General features: G+C 31.8%; 2 protein-coding genes across 8 annotated transcripts in view; one reads left to right on the top strand and one right to left on the bottom strand.

The window, feature by feature from the left end:
- Positions 1-3,881, top strand: part of LOC148610897 (checkpoint protein HUS1-like) — a 12,890-nt gene extending 9,009 nt beyond the window's left edge. Inside the window, exon 8 of the mRNA XM_088590787.1 lies at positions 3,546-3,881. Within this exon, the coding sequence (XP_088446913.1) occupies positions 3,546-3,631 (86 nt within the window). The 3' untranslated portion in view covers positions 3,632-3,881. The remainder of the gene's footprint in view (positions 1-3,545) is intronic.
- Positions 3,561-19,632, bottom strand: LOC148610898 (D-ribitol-5-phosphate cytidylyltransferase-like). Of its 7 annotated transcripts, XR_015924009.1 has the most exons (11): positions 19,582-19,621; positions 17,512-17,649; positions 15,430-15,590; positions 13,857-13,957; positions 11,024-11,173; positions 10,113-10,217; positions 8,188-8,233; positions 7,532-7,617; positions 6,214-6,480; positions 4,808-5,964; positions 3,561-3,697 (listed from the first exon to the last, which is right to left on the bottom strand). XR_015924009.1 is itself a non-coding variant. In XM_088590784.1 (10 exons), the coding sequence occupies exons 3-10, from the start codon at positions 15,542-15,544 to the stop codon at positions 5,872-5,874; spliced, it is 963 nt and encodes a 320-aa protein (XP_088446910.1). In that variant the 5' UTR covers positions 15,545-15,590; positions 17,559-17,649; positions 19,582-19,632; the 3' UTR covers positions 4,336-5,871. The 7 variants fall into 7 exon arrangements, 6 of the variants coding, with proteins under 6 accessions (XP_088446910.1, XP_088446904.1, XP_088446906.1 ...); XM_088590784.1 differs by lacking the exon at positions 3,561-3,697 and having other exon boundaries at positions 4,336-5,964; positions 17,559-17,649; positions 19,582-19,632; XM_088590778.1 differs by lacking the exon at positions 3,561-3,697 and having other exon boundaries at positions 4,336-5,964.
- Between the last annotated feature and the right edge of the window lie 4 nt (positions 19,633-19,636).

The following is a 19,636-nucleotide window of genomic DNA, read 5'->3' on the forward strand; positions in this document are numbered from 1 at the left end:
CTATCAATTAATTTATAGAGCTTGTTAGTCTTGTCTTGTAATGAGAATTCATGAAAATATAGTCTGAATTTCCTTTCAAAAGCATAGAAATTTGTTTTTAATTGTAAGCAAAGACTACAATCTCATCAGTAAAAACCTCATGTGCATAAATATCAAGCTGAACTAATTTTACGCTTGGGGCTTTTCCATTAAAAGATATGAGGTACCCAGGGTAGGCACTTCTTCACCAGGGGATCCACCCATAGAAGTTTTATTGATGTTTTGTATTAAACTTTATATTTTGTCAAGAGACCTGAACACCCACCCACTTTACCTGTCCCTGATTTGTTTTACTGAAACAACCCTAAAAGAAGTTTTAATGGAGACATGACACAAAAATTTCATTTTTTAAACGTATATATTTATAACAGCTATAGTATGTTTAGATACAAGTATAACAAACGTTTTCTCATCAGGTTAGCACTAAGTAAAGTTAAAATGATTTATTTGTGTTCTCACAATGACCTAATTGATATGCATAAATGAAAACCAGAAGTAACACCCACTTAACATATATGGAAGTGCTATACAGAGTGGTCCAGTGATCTGTGTATGAGTCCGATAATCATGTTTAGAAAGTAAGAAGACTGAAGTTCTTCTCATTTTCTGTCAGCTTTTCATTTTCGTGAGGCATACATCCCCGCTTGGCAAAAACACAACTACTTGGCATACTATTTTTAGGACTTGAACAGAGGAGAGTGTGAATAAAATAGTGACACTCTGTATATTGGTCTTTCTTTGCCGCTGGGTTATATAGATTAATAAGACCGGTAGACTTAATTGTGGCCAAGAGAAAGTGTGGGCGGCTTCTTTTATCTTTACCTGGTTCAGCGCCTCGTGACACAGTTGTCGAAATAGTTGTATGATTTTGATAATTGAAATGTAATTGCATTTCTTTTGTTTTACAAATTTTGAAATAAAACAATTTACATGGAGAATTTGACACAATACACAATTTATAATAGGTGACCCTAGGTGAGTTTAAGGGAGTTTTTTTTGGAACAAAAAATACTTTTTTTTATAGGTCAGTTAAAATATTTAGTTTGAGCCAAAAAGATTTAGAATGTGAGGAAGCTTCAGCACAAAACCTTTATGGAATCTCAAATATATTATCAAAAACCAATAAAAAATAAACATGTTCGTATTATCCTATAGCTGTACTTGCGAGGTACTGGTACACTTGGCAGGAGGAACGTTCTGTAAAAAGGGGTGAAATCAGTATTTTCATTGAAGATCAGCATCGAAACAGTTTAAGAGTAATCAAGGGAACCAAGGTTATAGCGGTAATCAAAAGAATGTAATCCAGGGACAAAGACCAGACATGGAAAACAGACATACACAACAAAGAACACAAAGTAACTTAAATCATACATACAAAGTAACAAAAGTAAATGAGCAACTCGGACTCCACTAAAAACTGGGAGCATTTAAATCTTAGAATGTGAATTTTTTTATGTAAAAAGTCCAATCGAACATGACAGAACATAATTAAAATATTTCCATTTAATCTTCGAAAAAAAGTGGTGTCATCTCTCTGTGGATTCTAGTCTTCTCATGTGGAACATTAAATATTTCTGTCATTGTTAATCATTTTCTTCTCGAAGTTGTTTAAATTGATACAACTGTAAGTATATATTTGCTGGCAAACCATAACTTTCAATATTTTCACTTTCAGTTGTAAAAATCATGTAAAAAGTGTAGAAGCCCCACGCATTTCAACCACTCGATCTTTGAGTTGAGAACCATTGACGTAGCATGATCATGTGACATTTTCAATTAAATGACATGACTACAGGGGCATTTTTATGATATATATTTGGTGTAATAAATCAAATAAACCAAAAATTGGAAAAATAATTTTTTTTGTCATGTCTCTTTAAGTTAAACAAAATAGAATATTCTGACAATTAAGCTTTTTATTGTGGTACTTTTTAGCTCACCTGGCCAAAGGCTAAGTAAGCTTTTGCCATCACTTGGCATCCGTCTACACTGACGACATCATTGTGGACAAATTTAAAAAAAATCTTCTCCTCTGAAACTACTGGACTGACAGGTTTTAGACTTGACATGATTGTTCCTTAGGGTGTTCTGCACAAAATGACCTTTGGGATTTTTGATCCATGAAAAAACATGGCCGCTGTTACTAAAAATAAAACATAAGGGTCAGATTGCAGTTTTTTTGCAAATAACTCGAAAATGGTTGCCTTCAGCAAATTTTTGGCAGGATAATATTGTTCAGCATCATGAGACGGACGTATGCCAAAATATTCAAAACAATTGGTCTACTGATGTAGGAGTTACTGCCCCTGGAACAGTTTTTTTTTTTCATTTTTCGCATGTGCAACTTTGAAAATCATCTCAAAATCCATTGTACAAAATTCAACGAAAGTTGGCGTATATGTTCCTTAGGGTATCCCACACAAAATAATTATTGGGATTGTTGATTCATGAAAAAACATGGCCACCATTACTAAAAATAGAACATAGGGGTCAGATGGCAGTTTTTTGCAAATAACTCAAAAACCAATGCCTTTAGCAAATTTCTGGCTTGGGTAATATTGTTCAGCATCATGAGATGGCACTATGCCAAAATTTTCAATACGATTGGTCAGCTGATGTAGGAGTTATGGCCCCTAAAACAGTTTTTTTCTGTATTTTCACATGTACAACTTAGAAAATCTTCTCAAACTCCATTGCACAGAATTCAATGAAAGTTGACATATATGTTCCTTAGGGTATCCCACACAAATTGACAGATGGGGTTGTTGATTCATGAAAAAAGATGGCCGCCATTACTAAAAATAGAACATAGGGGTCAGATGGCAGTTTTTTGCAAATAACTCAAAAACGTTGCCTTTACCAAATTTCTGGCATGGGTGAAATTTTCAAAACCGTGCATTGACTAATGTAGGAGTTATGACCCCTGAAACCGTTTTTATGTTGTTTTTTTTTTTCACATGCACAACTTTGAAAATCTTCTCTCAAACAATTTTAGATCATTGAATGAAAATAAGCATAATAGTTCTTTAGTGTATTGTACTCAAAATGACTGTTGTGATTTTTATTCCGTGAATAGATAAGGCTGCCTATACTAAAAATGGAACTTAGGGGTCATAAGACAGGTTTTTGAAAAAAATTCAAAAATTGTTGCCTTTAGCAAAATTCTGGTTCAGGTCACGAAAATGCTATGAATAATTTTAGTTGATTTTTACTTAGCCTGTCTCATTCCTCCAGTTTTTCAAATAAGCAAATGGTTAACCAGGTGAGCGATTCAGGCTCTCTTGAGCTTCTAGTTTAAAATGCTTTCATCAGTAGTAAATTCTGGATAAAAAAAAATCAAGAATGAGACTTACAAGCTTTCCTCGGTTATTCTGCTTGATTCATGAAACAATTGAGACTTATTGTCAAACTAACAAAACTTAAAAATACATAGTTTCTGTATTTATTTCTTTTACAAAAATAGGAAAAGATTAGATTTAAGCTTGAGTTTATATATTTCTTTCCAGATATTGTCCACAACAAAGTTGTGCATTTCTTGCTGTTAAATGAAGATGTTTCACTCCAGTATTTCATGCCTGTTGTTGCATCATAGTTGTGATAACCTTGAATCATGCAACAAAGTGGAAAGTCAATATGTGACTGTGCAAGGTCACTAATCCTATAAAAAAACAAAAAAAAACAATTAAAGTTGTTCCTAAAAAATGGCAGCTTCGTTATAGGTATATAGTTAAGATGTGACCAAAAGCACTTAGATGGAAGACATCAAGATCTTACTCTTTGGTGCTTTTTGTTATTTTTATATTGTTAAATGTTATTAAAGTTGTTGTTGATTTTTCCTTCAATGTGTCTATAATTATTTAAAACTCAATGTCACGAATATGTCTTTTAAGAATACAAGTTATGTCAAGATGATTTTTAGTTGATCAAAACTTTGACAATACTTTTTTGGTCACATGGGGAGATAATCAAAAAAGTAGGTTGAAACTCGACTTTGAGTAAGAAGCTTGTCACAGTTGTCTAAAATTAGACGTATTTTAGTATATTTTTCACAATATCTGTAAAAACAAATGTTGTGCCATGTTTGTTGATGGAAGCTCCTTTGGGTTAATCCGTTTTTTTTTTTTATATTTTGTTCTGAGTTAATAACTTTTTTTCAGTTTTTTTCTTGAATCTTTCACTGGTTTACTTCATAAACACAAGTTTCTCAAACTACCCATCACAAAAATCACCAATGTTCAGATGAAGGCAATAAGTAAACCATTACGATGAAACTTAAAACAAAAAATGAAACAAATATAATTTGTAATGACAAAAATACAACCTTTATTGCACATCATTATCATACACAGTGAAAATGTTAATATAATAAAAACCTAATTTCAGTATTTACTAAACATTAGAAAAAAACATAGAGAGATGAACACATAACAGAAATAAAATGTTTGGCAGGGCACAGCCTGATACACCTACATAGGTTGAACACAAGTATAGACACCTGATTCAAGCTTGATATAGCTCTGAAACAGGATAAGACTTTGACTAGAATCAAAATGGGCCCGTTATTTGTAAACAGTATTTTTCTTTGATAGTATAACACTTTGTACCATTTCATAGATATCTATGCACTTGTACACTAGTCATTGTCTGGACACCAAAAGTCAATGGACACAACATGATAATGACGGTGTCATACCATTATATTGACTTGTGAACCTAAATCAGTTTACCCTAGTATTACTAAATACCGGTATATATAAATAAGAAATACCATGTAAAATGCTTTGCAAGTTGCAGCTTGATAATCTGGCTTCCTGGTCAATATCAAAAGTGACCCTAGGATCACTAAAAATTGTAGACTGGTCACCAGTGATGGAAATGCCCAATATATGAGTAAATTGTTGCTTATGAAATAAAATAAAAACAAAGAATTGAAATTGTCCATATAAACTTAATTCTTGTACATTTGTATTAAAAGATAGGAAAAGTAATTTGAAAGAAATACTTACCAATGTGTTATATTTAAATTTCAATATAATTATGTATATTAATAAATAACGTCTTAACCGCTCAGCCATTCCAAAGACAGAAGACGTCACTGGTGATTTGGGGTTTTATTTCAGAGAAACTTGTGGAACAGTTTTAGACAGTGTTCTAGCTTGATACAGCTCGAACTCAAGACTCTTTCCACAATGGAAGTGTTGGCAGAACTCCAATTAGATCAGAAAAAACTTAATTTTTTACCTTTTGGCCCCCTGATTCATGAATTGTTGGGACCGTAACCTCCTTAAACTAATCAATACCTTATCAGAATGAAAATGGTCAAAGAACTGACCAATATATAAATTGACCAATAACCAATTTATGCATTTAGAAAATGCTTCATGGCCTCATTACCTCAGGGTCAAAGAATAAATCCCAACCCTTCTTGTGGAATGAAATCTTGTGATACTTTTTGGTACAATTTTATTATTTGATGCATGATACACTTTTACTCAAGTTGCCCAGAAACCAGATAAAGTTTGTTTTTGGCCCTATTGCCCCTAATTCTCCAAAATCAATCCCAGCCTGACCTTGGTTGAATAGAATTTCATACAGATCAATAACTTTTTAAATGAAAATCCCCCCCCCCCATTTTCTATTCAGTTAGGACCATAACTTACAAAACAATAACCAATATGTGATATGAAACAAAGTAATATGCTATGAAGATTCACTAACCGATACTCAAGTTATTGAACAGAAACTAAGTATCTTTGACAACAACCATGCTATACCAGTAGAAAAATGCTATACAAAGCTCCTATCACTTTTAAGAGGTAAAAAATTTGTTTGTCAAACTATTAAAACTTGTCCAGATAAGACTGGATCCCTGCTCCAAACCACACTAGTCACAGTATCAGTTAACTGGTCTGTATCACTATCATCCTGTGGTAGAAAGAAATGAGAGCTTTTAAAGTCATAAATAAAAAAAATCAAAACAGCAAATTAAATATGAATTCAAAAGGGATTGATTATACAATAAAGTGAAATAAACAACTGCACTAAAGAGTATAATTTGCTATTTCCCCCTTTTAAAATTCTGAAAAAAAATAGGAAAACAGTGAAAAACTAAAAGGTATTACCTTTCTTCCAAAAAATGCCAAGGAACTCCATAAAAAGATTTTAATGAGTTACCTTGTATGTGATACAATATACAAGAGATTCCTTGAATTCCTTTTTCAGTTGCTTCATCTGACTGACAACTTCTAGATATTGACTATCATCAGTCAATTTAATTACAAGCATCACAACATGATCCAGTAAGTTGTGTTCTTTACGTTTTCCATTACATTGAATAGATGTGACATATTGGGAAATTGTCTCTGTAAAATACTCATCATAACACAATATGTGGATAACTATGTCTGGTTCTTCATTGCTTTCTAATTGGTCATGGATAACCTAAAAATTAATAACGAGATTGTGTAGTACATGTACTGTAATAAACAACATATAAAATCCCCTACAGAAAAACAGGGATATATTGGGTCAAACTCACACTCAATGTGCTTTGAAGCTACCAATAGATAAATTATTAAAAGTTTCAAAATATACATCCAATCAAACAGAAATACAAATAAAGCAGTAACTCATCTAGATTCTACAAACCATGTTCAGGGGACTTCAGTTTGCAAAATATTAGTCAAACCAAATATTGAGTTGATATCTGAAAACATGTCAAAAAATCATTTTGACATCTGAACAATGCAGAATGATGACATAGTTAAAGGAATAGGATTTTAATAGACCTATAAGGCTATATAATATGTCAAAATAAAGATATGAAGAATTTAATGCCACTGAGAGTGCAACACAAAGAAATCTAAGGTACCAAAGTGTAAGATTTCAAGTTCTCTAATAAGACTCTGTAGAGTTGGAGAACGTTGAAATTTACCTATACATGTATGTCCCTGACATTTCCTAGTCCTACAATTTCTAGTGGTGGTTGATTGTTTTTCTCGCTTTAAATATCAATTTTGTGATTAATATGAATTCAGAATGTCCTGCTTACCAAAATTCCTTTGTATTTAAAAGACTTCATAAAAGTTTCATTATGACATCACAAATGTCAAATCTTATATCTCGCCCAACGGCTAAAATATGAATACCCTTGTCTTTTTAGTAAGAAAAATTAAAGTAGTTTTTAAAAGTCATTCTTATTGTAGTAAAAATGCTAGTAAAACAATAACATAATCCATCGCCATCTGCTGCACTACAGAACCTATTGGTAATATTATAGCCTCCTTTAAACTTTCAAATGTCCTGACCCACACCTTCATGTATGGTTATCATTATTTTTGATATGCAAAACAAACTGAAAGCAAAGCTATTTTTTTTTCTTTACAATGTATTTACCTTTATTTATTTAGAATGTACTGTTGGTAAAGGAAACATCTTTTTGAAACAATGATTAAAGGAAATTTATACTGTTATGGTGACAGGATATAAGTACCTGAAACGACTTTTTCTGTAATTTGTTTTCCATAAGATTCCTTAAGATTCTGTCTGTACTCTTTATATAAACTCTTATACCAGACTCTAAAAAAAAAAACAGTTTGAAGCAAAATGTGTCATTTAATTACCTAGTCTTAGTTGATTAATGGTGTACAAGTCTAATTCTAAAATAAAGTTTGCATGATTTTTTTATTTGAATTCAAGAAAAATTTACTGTAAATAACCAGGTAAAAACTTAGAAATAAGGGGATTTTGGTGTTGAGGTATTTTAACACTTGTCTCTCTAATGATTTCAGATTGGTAATATGAAATTTTGCTCAAATATTCTTTTAAAATTATTGAATGTTTTCTAGGTGTAAAGGATTTTCACTTTTGGTGATGGTAACAAATAAACCAGAAATAACAGACGTAACTCCGAAAAAAAACAACAAAAAAAACGCCAATAACAAGGGAGCTTCATTTCCCCAAATCAAAGATTATTCTAGATTCTTTAAAGAGTTTTTAATTGTATGGTGTATAGATAGATAAAGGGTCATTGATACACTTGAAAATATCCAGTAAAAGATAGGCATAAAATATATAAATACTATGATAAATACTAGCATGCAGAACAGGAGCCTCACTAATATATCATACCGGTACATATTCCCATACCTTTAATGACACCTTCTGCAGCATAAAGATCTTTTTTATGAGTAACCTGTAAGGTTAAGATCATTAAGTTGCATAATCAACATTCCTGTAATGTAAGTAAATATGAAACAACAAAATATAGTTTTCTCTGAAACAAAATATTTTTCATTGTTTTCATGTATTGTAAAAAGTTAATAGTAATCCATTGTATATTTCCTATGAAAAACACTGTTATTTGAATAAGACTCTGCCAGCAATAGTTATTCAAAACATGCATTGACCCCCTATTGAACTTCATAAAAAATGTTTTGTGAATGTATATCACTTTCAATTAAGAAAATCTCCACATGATGTGCCAGACCAACAGGAATCACAAAGTTGAGATGTTTTACATTATTTATAATGTAGGTAACCTTCCGCAATCTTTGGAATTACATTGTACCAAGAATTTGTTGACCATAATTTTCATTAGAAAGATCTAAATGTGTTTTCTGTGTTGCATTTAAAGATTTCTACCTAAGTATATAAAAGGAATCAATTTGAAAAAAATTCTTTCTATTATCCAAAACTTGATTCACATTCCTTTTTAATGGTCAATGAAAATTTCATTTTTGATATGCAAGTTACACACTAAGTACTAATTTCAGATATTTCCTCAATGAACAGAACAGTGTGAAAAATATTACAAAATCAGCTCTTATTTAAATGCTTCTCAAACCATGAAAATTAATCACTATGAAAATATTCTTACTTTTTGTAAATATCCACAATTAAATCATGTTAACAGTATCATAAATTGATATACTGGCAACTACACAGAAAAAAACCATTCCTTTAAGGTCGATCAAATCTACTTCACAGAGCAGTCTTTTCTGTTATCTTACAAATACAATCAGACAAAAATAATTTCTATTTCCAAATAGTGTTTGAACTAATGTAAAAAATAAAAGTTTAAATTATTTGAAAAGAATTTTTGATATAAAAATTAGTATGGTAAAATTACAAACATTTGTAAAAATCCTATTTTAAGGGGAGATAATTGGTGGGAAAAAGTTCTATAGAAATGTAATGGGAATTTTATTTTTTTCTTTATATTACAAGATAAAGAGTTCGGTGACACCCAATTTTCTTTTTGAAAAAGGAAAAAATGTCAATTTTACGTCCTCTATATAAATTTATAAGAAATTCTATCTATTCTATTCTAAAAAGTTAGTCCATCAACATGCAAGTTAATCCCTACAATAAGCTATGGTTTTGAAATTGGAGTTCTTTTTAGATTTACTTAAGAATACACTGTTAGATTACAATGGCCATAGAAAACTATATATGTGGACTTTTTGTCAATTTGTTAATGTCGTAATAACTGCTGTCATTAATTTTTTTGATATATTAACGGTAAAATAACTAATCAAAAGAGGAATCAGACACTGCTGACAATATTGAAAAACTTTATTTCTTTAACCATAAAAACCACGAAAATTCATACCCAAGAACATGTTGACTTTTCAAAAACAGCAAAAATTAGCTGCTTTAAACATTAATACGTTCACGGTACATACTGAATATTACATGCCAAATCTGTATCACATGATGTATCAATACATAGATTCCTATATCAACTCACCGTTGGCCTGCGGGGTGATATAGAAGTCTCGTGTTGATACGGCACTGATACAGATTTTGGGATGTTATGTTCATTATATCATATATTATAACTATACTTCAAAAGAGTTGTGTGTAGGGGTGTGATACAGGCTAACAGTATAGGATTTAAACAATCTCTTATAATGCATAAACGAAAAAGGTATATTATATTCTAAATATATGATATATTGTTATATCTGTTATGGACAACATTCACTAATATATAACCCTATAAATAATATAAAATAGACTTTTTAAATTAATGGCAGGGCACAAGAGTATTACCAAATAAGTACATATACCTTCCACAGGTTACTGGAACCTTCAATAAGCTTGGCTCGGACACCAGAGTATTTCATTGCCAATAACAAACATTCTGTTCCATAATCAAAATCAAAGTCTGTTGCCTGAAACATTGGGAAGATTTAAAATAACAGAATGTGACCAGACATATAGAGAGGATTAAATTACTCGTAGCCAAAACATCTACAATAAAATTACATATAACCCCATGAATCAAAAAGCTTGAACTAGTCCAAAAAAAAAAAGATTACTGAGATACATATAAAATGAGTTAGGTACAGCCTACAACCAAGCATAACTCTTATGAATTTTTCTTACATTTGTAAAATTACTGAAAAAGGGACGCTAGCTGAAAGGGGCCAGACAGGTTAGGTTAGGGGTTGTCCATTATTTTAAAATAATTCAGCATACTGGATCTGTATATTGTAAATAATTCTTTTTTATTTTTTCTTTGTTTTTGAATTGCATATTTTCATTTTAAATCCATATCCCTGACCCATTTTGGTGGGCCTGTCTAATACCTATTCCGGTTTGAATGAATGTCTATCGTTATCATGTGATGCTCTGTATTATAAAATCAATATAATTGAATTATATGGTGCCTCATAAAGAGAGGAATAAACTATCATTTAGCCTTGAAAATGGAGAGAATCTAATTACATGTAATCCCCAAAATTGAGTGAAATCAAATTAAAAGTGTGTTTTCTAAAAAAAAAAGGGGGTCACATAACAGTTCACTGCAAAGAAATAAGATCATTCAAGGTCTCTTCTCTAAAAAAAAGAGAACTTTTTACAAATGAGCAATATTGCCCTTCAAAGTGGTAAAGGACATTTTTCTTTTGAACTGTAAAAATTGCTACATCATGCTACATGCTAATTTACAAAAGCAAAGATTAAAAAAAATAGATACTTGTTGATAAGCTGAAGCAATAATGTTGTAATGAAATCCCTGTGGCATCTCACTGGCTTTGTACTTATTTCTATCCAAAGATTCCTCTAGCAAACCATTACTGTCAGGGGCAATAACTGTAGAAACAAGAGGTCGATAGACTCCTGAGGCCTGTAACAATTTAAGAGCAATAATCCAATAAGACTTGAACATCAAGGAGAGGGAATCTATCATAAGCTAATGCTTCTTTTTTCAATTTACCTTTAAGCATGAAAAACCTTCAAAATTACACATTTCCTTCATTAATTTAGCTAATATCCTCCATCACAAAAACATTACCAACAAAATTCTCCCATATTTCAAAGACAAATCCATACCAATTATTTCATATTCCTATACTTCACCCATTGCATCCAAAATTTTCAAGTATAAAAGGCTATTTCAAAACCTTGAGATTGAGGACTTGAAGGCTAAACCACCTGACTATTCAAATATGGTCCTTCCAGTCATGTCATTACGGTAGATTTATCCATCATCGAAAACGAATCTCTGCGTAAAATCATTTCTAAAGGTCCCAAGTACCATGAACCATGCTCCATAAATTGGAATTATAACTTTAAAGTTATGGATGCCATGGAGGACTACGCAAGAAAATGGATAAAACGAGAACAAGAAGACATTGATTCTCTGTCAGTGGGTAAAGGCCATGAGGTCTTTAATTTTGAAACAAATGAAAGTTTTAAGTAGGTCAATGAGTGCCAATGCTGCATCAGTTTTCAAAGACCCTGATGTAGCAAAAACATTGTATACTATACATGACAAATATGTTGTCGTACCAGCTGACAAAGCCCAAAACAAAATTGTTTTTGTATGCAAAACCATAAATCTGTGCTATCTTCATTTGGTCTCTACCAAGGACAATGATTGTGATTTACCGTCTATGTACTGGATTCCTAAACTCCACAAGAATCCATACAATGTTACATAGTTGGATCTGCAAAATGTACCACCAAACCTCTTTCAATCAAAACTTTGAACTTCTATATTCAAAGCTGTCAAAGAGGGTCTGCAGTCCTACCACAACACTTGTTACTTCGGTAGTGGTATTAATTCAATGTGGATCCTGAAAAATTCGAAAGACCTTTTGGAGACAATCAGTTCTAGACTATTATCAGAATATAATAGCATTAAAACCTATGATTTTTCAACACTGTATACTTCTATTCCCCATACTCAGTTAAAATCCCGACTTAAAAAACATTATACATCGTTGTTTTTCAAAAAATGATGGTACACCTAGATACAAATATATAGTTAGATAGTAAATAAACAAAAACTACTGGTGGTCAGTGCCATACATCTATGCACCTGTGTTTATAATTGCATGATACCGTGGGAACGTTAATCTTGTTTGTGATATTAATTTGAGTTTATAATAGAGATAACAGTACTTTCTAAAAATTGCAAAACTAATACATAACATTCGGTAGAGATTCCTCATTCTTTGTAAGAAATAACTCCAAATCATCGTCCAAATATACAGAAGAACCTGTTTACAAAATGCTGGAATTTTTAATCGACAACATATTTGTTCAGTGTGGTGGACGTGTTTTTTCAACAAACGGTCGGCACTCCAATGGGAACAAATTGTGCTCCTCTACTTGCTGACCTATTTCTCACTCTTATGAGGCTGACTTTATAGGTGATCTGATCCAAAAGAAAGAATATCATTTAGCTAGATCCTTTAATCTCAGTTTCCACTATATAGATGACATATTATCTTTAAACAATCCTTATTTTGGGGATTTAATACATCGCATCTACCCCAAAAAACTTGAGATAAAGGATACTACAGACACTGTGAAGTAAGCCTAATATCTTGACTTACACTTAGAAATCAATGGTAAAGGAAAACTATTGACCAAACTTTACGACAAACGTGATGACTTTTCATTCAGAATTGTCAACTTTCCTTTCATCTGTGGCAATATCCCTTTAGCTACTGCGTATGGAGTGTTCATATCACAACTCATACATTATGCTAAAGCTTGCCGAAACTACGCAGACTTTTTGCATCGCGCTAGAATTCTAACAAATAAGCTTCTGGAACAGGGTTATGTTGCTACAAGATTGAAGTCATCACTGCAGAAGTTTTATGAACTCGTGGATCGTTACAGTGTATCCATCTGCGCCATGAAAACTGATTTGTTCAACGTGTCATAGTTTTCTTTTCCTCTTTTGTCTACCCTGGATGACTTTTTATGAGCAACTCGGCAGGTGTTTGTAGAAAAACAGAGGTCGCTTACCCTACCGGTGCACCTGGTCCATGCTCCCCGTTTTTAGTGTCCGAGTTGCTCATTTGCTTTGTTACTTTGTATGTATGATTTTAGTTACTTTATATTCTTTGTTGTATGATTTTAATTACTTTATGTTCTTTGTTGTGTGTGTGTTTTCCATGTTTGGTCTTTGTCCCTGGATTACATTCTTTCGATTACCACTATAACCTTGGTTCCCTTGATTACTCTTTCAAAAAGGCTATTGAGAAAATTTAGGTAGTATACATCTCCCTTCTTTGTCTGAAGACTTATAAATACAGTATAGTGGGTAATTTTTGTAAGTGCTAGTTTTGGCGGATAAAATGTACTTCAGTGGTCTGTCTAAAAGCGCTTCAACAGATTCAGAGAAATATTTACTCTTGCCTCAAATACTTTGTTCACCACTAAGCATTTGCCAAAATAAGAAACACCAAAATTTTTCATAAACCTATTTGCCTATACCTGCCAAAATAACCTGCCATACGGTACTACACATTTGCAATAAATAAATATTAGACTTTCTACCATTCATACATTACCTTATGTGTCTTAGCAGCCATGGCAACCTCTTGAATTGTCTGTTCATCAGTAAACATCCGTACAGCATCATGAATTAAAATGACATCATCTGGTTGACATGCTGGACATAGAAAAAAACTAAATGAAACAGTAATAAAAGTGTGTTAAATATTGTAAAAATTATTTATTACTAAAGTGTAACCATGTTTACAGCCATAAACTCATTCCAGCATTTAATTGGTTATAATTAAAAGCGACCATCTTACAATCAAGTTACCAATTAATTCAGTGCTCAAAAATATCAAAATAAAAAATCTGATTGAAAAATGCAGGCAGGGATTTTCATATAAAGAAATCCAATACCAGTATTTTTTTTTTCAAAATCAGACCAAAAAATAAAAAAGTTGCTTTTTTGTGCATGGATCCTTTGGTCCCTTTTAACTTGAAAACCGTAAGAGATATCTAAAATCTCACTGAAAACTGCAGGCAGAGATTTTCATAAGGAATCCAATAAAGAAAAAAAATCAAAATCAGACAAAAAATAAAGTTTTTTTTGTTTTTTTTTGCATGGCCAAATTTTGTATCCCTTTCACTCCATAACAGTTAAATATAAGTCTATCTTGTAATGGTTAAATATAAGTATATCATGTAACGGTTAAATATAAGTCCATCATGTAAAAGGTTAAATATAAGTTTATCATGTAACGGTTAAATATAAGTCCATCATGTAAAATGTTAAATATAAGTCTATTATGTAAAAGGTTAAATATAAGTCTATTATGTAAAAGGTTAAATATCAGTTTATCATGTAACGGTTAAATGTAAGTCTATTTTGTAAAAGATTAAATATAAGTCTATCATGTAAGGGTTAAATATAGGTCTATCATGTAACGGTTAAATATGTTAAATATAAGTCTATCATGTAACGGTTAAATATGTTAAATATAAGTCTATCATGTAAAATGTTAAATATAAGTCTCTCATGTAACAATTAAATATAAGTCTATCATGTAAAAGGTTAAATATAAGTCTATCATGTAACAGTTAAATATATGTCTATCATGTAACAGTTAAATATAAGTCTATCATGTAAAAAGGTTAAATACAAGTCTATCATGTAACAGTTAAATATAAGTATATCATGTAACAGTTAAATATAAAAGAAACACATTGACATCTAAATTATCAAAATCAGATTAACAATGAACTTTTTCTATCAATGATACCACTATTTTCCCTCCTTTAAGCCTCTTATTTTCAAAGGGGTTGGGACAATATTCTCCAAAAACTATGGGGCCAACAATGTGTAAAAATTCAAATAAATTGGATAAGTTTTACTCAAGTTATTGTAAATAAAAAAAGTTAAAGGACAACAACAACAATGTGGTGACTCCTTTATACAAGTGAAAAAAAAAACTGTGGTTGTATGAAAAATGGTTTTCACAAAATGGTTGGTAAACAGTAGAAAGGAAAAAACATCTTTACTTTACAGCATTAGCTGTCTTAACGTAGGATAAAAGACGATAAAATTTACCAGCAAAGGAAATAAGCTACTATAAACCTGATTACTGTAAAATGTTTGTATAAACTTACTTCCCTCTAATGCTTTGACCCCATTGTATATAGATCTGTGTCTGGTGGGTAAACCTTCTACTAACTTTACTTTGGAGAATCTGTGTTTCTCTAGGAGACCTGTCATGTACTCCATATAACTCTCACCAACAGCAACTACAATCTGTTTTATCCAACTAATCCTAGGATAACAAAATGTGTTATACATTTTTTTTTCAAGGAGTACTAAGGGGAGATAATTAAGTTTTAGTGTTAATGAATGGATTTTTTTATCTACGGATTACAATATGACAAAAAAGTTCCTGAAAGTGATGCAGCATTTGATTTACATCTTTCATAAAATGGGTATTCTAGAATTTTAGAAAGTTTTTGCTTTCCATTGGAGATATTTTGGAATAACAGTTATTAACCAACTACTCAAAATATGTTAAAATATGTCAAAAACAGACCAATTGATATGAATTCAAACTGGGCATCTATACGGGCCAATATGAAAAAAGAGGGCCAATATAGATCAACCAGGGCCAATACGGCATCATACATTTGTAACTTCCGGTCATTTGACACCGCCATTTTGAGTTAGAACTGGATTTCATGAACTTTGATCACCAGGACTAAAAGCTGCAGAAAGACAAAAAAAATATTCCATTTTATACAAAAAGAATATTTAAGACTGATTAAAGCAAATAAATCTACATGTTCTAGGTAAAACATGAAAACAACTATTCTACAAATCATCTAGTTGAGTTGGTTAATAAAATTGTCAATAAATATGTAATTTCATATTGGCCCTGTTATAGGTTTTGGTCAATCATATTGGCCTCGACACCTGTATTGGCCCTCGGCGATGCCTCAGGACCAATATGACTGCCTCGACCAATATGACAGACCTCAAACCTATAACAGGGCCAATATAAAATTACATATTTATTAAAGAGTAATCAAGGGAACCAAGGTTATAGCGGTAATCAAAAGAATGTAATCTAGGGACAAAGACCAGACATGGAAAACAGACATACACAACAAAGAACATAAAGTATCTAAAATCATACATGCAAAGTAACAAAAGTAAATGAGCAACTCGGACTCCACTAAAAACTGGGAGCAATAAAGTTGGGTCAATAGTTTTCCTTTACCATCGATTTCTAAGTGTAGGTCAAGAAATAAGGCTGACTTCACAGTGTCTGTAGTATCCTTTATCTCAAGTTCTTTTGGGTAGATGCGATGTATCAAATCCCCGAAATTAGGATTGTTTAAAGATAATACATCATCTATATAGTGGAAACTGAGATTGAAGGATCTAGCCAAACGTATAATACAAACCTACCAAACTAAAAAAAACATTTATATATATCTGGGCTAGGCTTTCTTGTTGCTAAAAGTAGGAAATGAGAAAAACAAGTACTTTTTAGGTTAATCTATCTATTCCAATCTTGCATGAACAGCCCTGGAACAAGTTCCCTTTTTAACATTTATAATGTTACCTGGTTGGTTGGTTGAATGAGAAATTGTCAAAGTTTGAAGTATTTGGTGACCACTTTTCAAATGTAGAGATCATACGAATACAGTAAACCAACTTATATTGCCCAGAGTTTTGTGAGCAAGAAAAAGTAGCATAACTAAATTCTATACAATACAATACAGTGTGGAGTTGAAGTCTCCATACAATACAATACAGTGTGGAGTTGAAGTCTCCATACAATACAGTATAAGATGAAGTCTCCATACAATACAGTGTAAGATGAAGTCTCCATACAATACAATACAGTGTAAGATGAAGTCTCCATACAATACAGTGTAAGATGAAGTCTCCATACAATACAGTGTAAGATGAAGTCTCCATACAATACAATACAGTGTAAGATGAAGTCTCCATACAATACAATACAGTGTAAGATGAAGTCTCCATACAATACAGTGTAAGATGAAGTCTCCATACAATACAATACAATACAAGATGAAGTCTCCATACAATACAATACAGTGTAAGATGCAGATATAAATAGCCACAAAATCAGATTAACATCAATAAGTATCTATGTAAATAAACCAGTTTACAGTAGTTGCTACAGTGTATATTGACATCAGTCATTATACCTCTACCTGTGAAAACTATGTATTGTATGAAGTATGAGGGGTCTGTTTAGAACCTGGCAGTATTGTTTAGGTGTATCTATCTTCATCCTAACTCCACATCCACCGGCTGGTAGAACCACACACACATCCCTCAGTGCCATCACTCTATGGAATAGTGTTTTACAAGTAATAAAAGTGTTCATGATAAAATGTAAAATAACACAGCTTTTATACAATTTATACAACTGCAACTGAACCCTGAACAGTTGAGGCAAGTATGAACAAACCATTCAAACTTGATATAGCTCTGAATTTTAATTGAGATTAAATATTTGACACAGGATAAAAATTTGACCAGAATCGATGTGTCCCTTTTTTGGCCCCTCATTCCCTAATGGTTGCAGTCACAAACTCCCAAAATGAATCTCAGCTTTCCTTTGGGGGAGAAACAGAACATTGTAGTCCATTTGAGAGATCCATTAACTTTTAGTTGTTATTATCAGTACATCAGGAAAATGCTTGTTTCTGGCCCACTTTTGGCCCCTCATTCCACTTCAGTTCAAGTCACAATCCCCAAAAATCAATCCCAGGTATCCATTTTGTGATATGGCACCTTGTACATTTTGTAGTACAATTTTAAAGAGATTAATTCACATAAACTCAACTTCTTGTCCCAACATTGTGAAAATAAATGTTATGTCTAACTTATCATTGATATTTTGAAAACAAACATTGTCAAATACATGATCAATTACTAGTATATGGCAACAGTGTAAGCATTTAAAATCTTATAATTTTGTTTTCCATTTTTCATAATTTTTGACAAAATGTTGACGAAATACTTAATACACATGTATCTTGGTTTACCTCAGGGTTTACATTTTGTACCTACATTACAGTACTGATGTGAAATTTAGACGGCAAAGGCTGCCAATGTCATCAATACCATATGATATAAGTTTAAATAGCTCTACAAGGAACTGATATGGCAAAATATGTTATCTTTACCTGATAAACCTACATGTGGGTATTTTTACTACAAAAGAAATGATGCAATACTACACATCTTCATTCTTTGTCAATTGAAACAGTATGTGCCAAATCAATTAGCATTTAAAAAAAGAACATTTTAATGATGAAAACTGGAATTGCACCAAATTGAATTTGTCCTTATACATGTATGCCCACATCTTAATTTAATAAGAAACCTAAATGTGAATTGCTCTAGAACTTACTACAGAAGTCTGAAGACTTAAAAGACCCCAGAGAAATCCAGTTAGAATCCAGGAAGGTAGAATATAATTCAAAGTGGTATTGAATTAATGTCATATACTCAAAGTCTTTCTTGAGTTTTTAAATAAATATTTTGCATTTCTAAACAATAATTTCAATTTTGCATTCGCTGTTTGCAAGGTACTATTAAGATAACTGATCAATTTTTAAACCTTAGTACATGCACAGTATACTGTTTGAATTATGCATGTACATCAAGGATTCTACTGTATCTATATCTACTATAAAAATAACCTTACAAGTGTACATGTACCGGTCAGGAAGAACCACTAATTGACATATAATCTACCAATTGACATATATTTCACTGATTTTCAAAATTAAATCTTTCTTTGAGAATGGGGCATCACTTTTCAAAACAAAACCCAATATATGACCCTTAGTGAGCCCAAAAAGTATTTTCTTTTTGTTGAAGCATGCTGCATTTCATGAGCCTGCCTATTTACAATATTTCTTTTGTTGTTTAATGGTTCCATTGATCTCCAATAATGATGATCAAGTATTTAAATAGGGTCAGTATGATTTTGAATAATACCTGGCTCTTACCTGTTGAATTAAAACTCATGTTCACTAGACCGGACACATTCTGGTCTATCCATGTATATGTCAATTGGTTGATTATGTATCAATTAATGGTTCTCCCTGACCTGACGTACACTACAGCCAGTACAGGGTCTACTTTATTTTTTTTTCTAGTTAATATTTTTTAATTAATTAGTGAAATAGAGAATGTTATGATAAATTATTCAACAATGCAGATGCGTGAACATTCGTAAATGTGTCGTCCCTGTCATAAACACTTACACACGTGCACTTGTTTATGTTTTTGTTCCAGGGTTTCTATGCTTCGACAATAACG

Source organism: Perna viridis, chromosome 7 (assembly GCF_037379345.1).
Source record: "Perna viridis isolate PV_CMFRI_1.1 ecotype Kerala chromosome 7, ASM3737934v1, whole genome shotgun sequence".
NCBI classification, from domain to species: domain Eukaryota; kingdom Metazoa; phylum Mollusca; class Bivalvia; order Mytilida; family Mytilidae; genus Perna; species Perna viridis.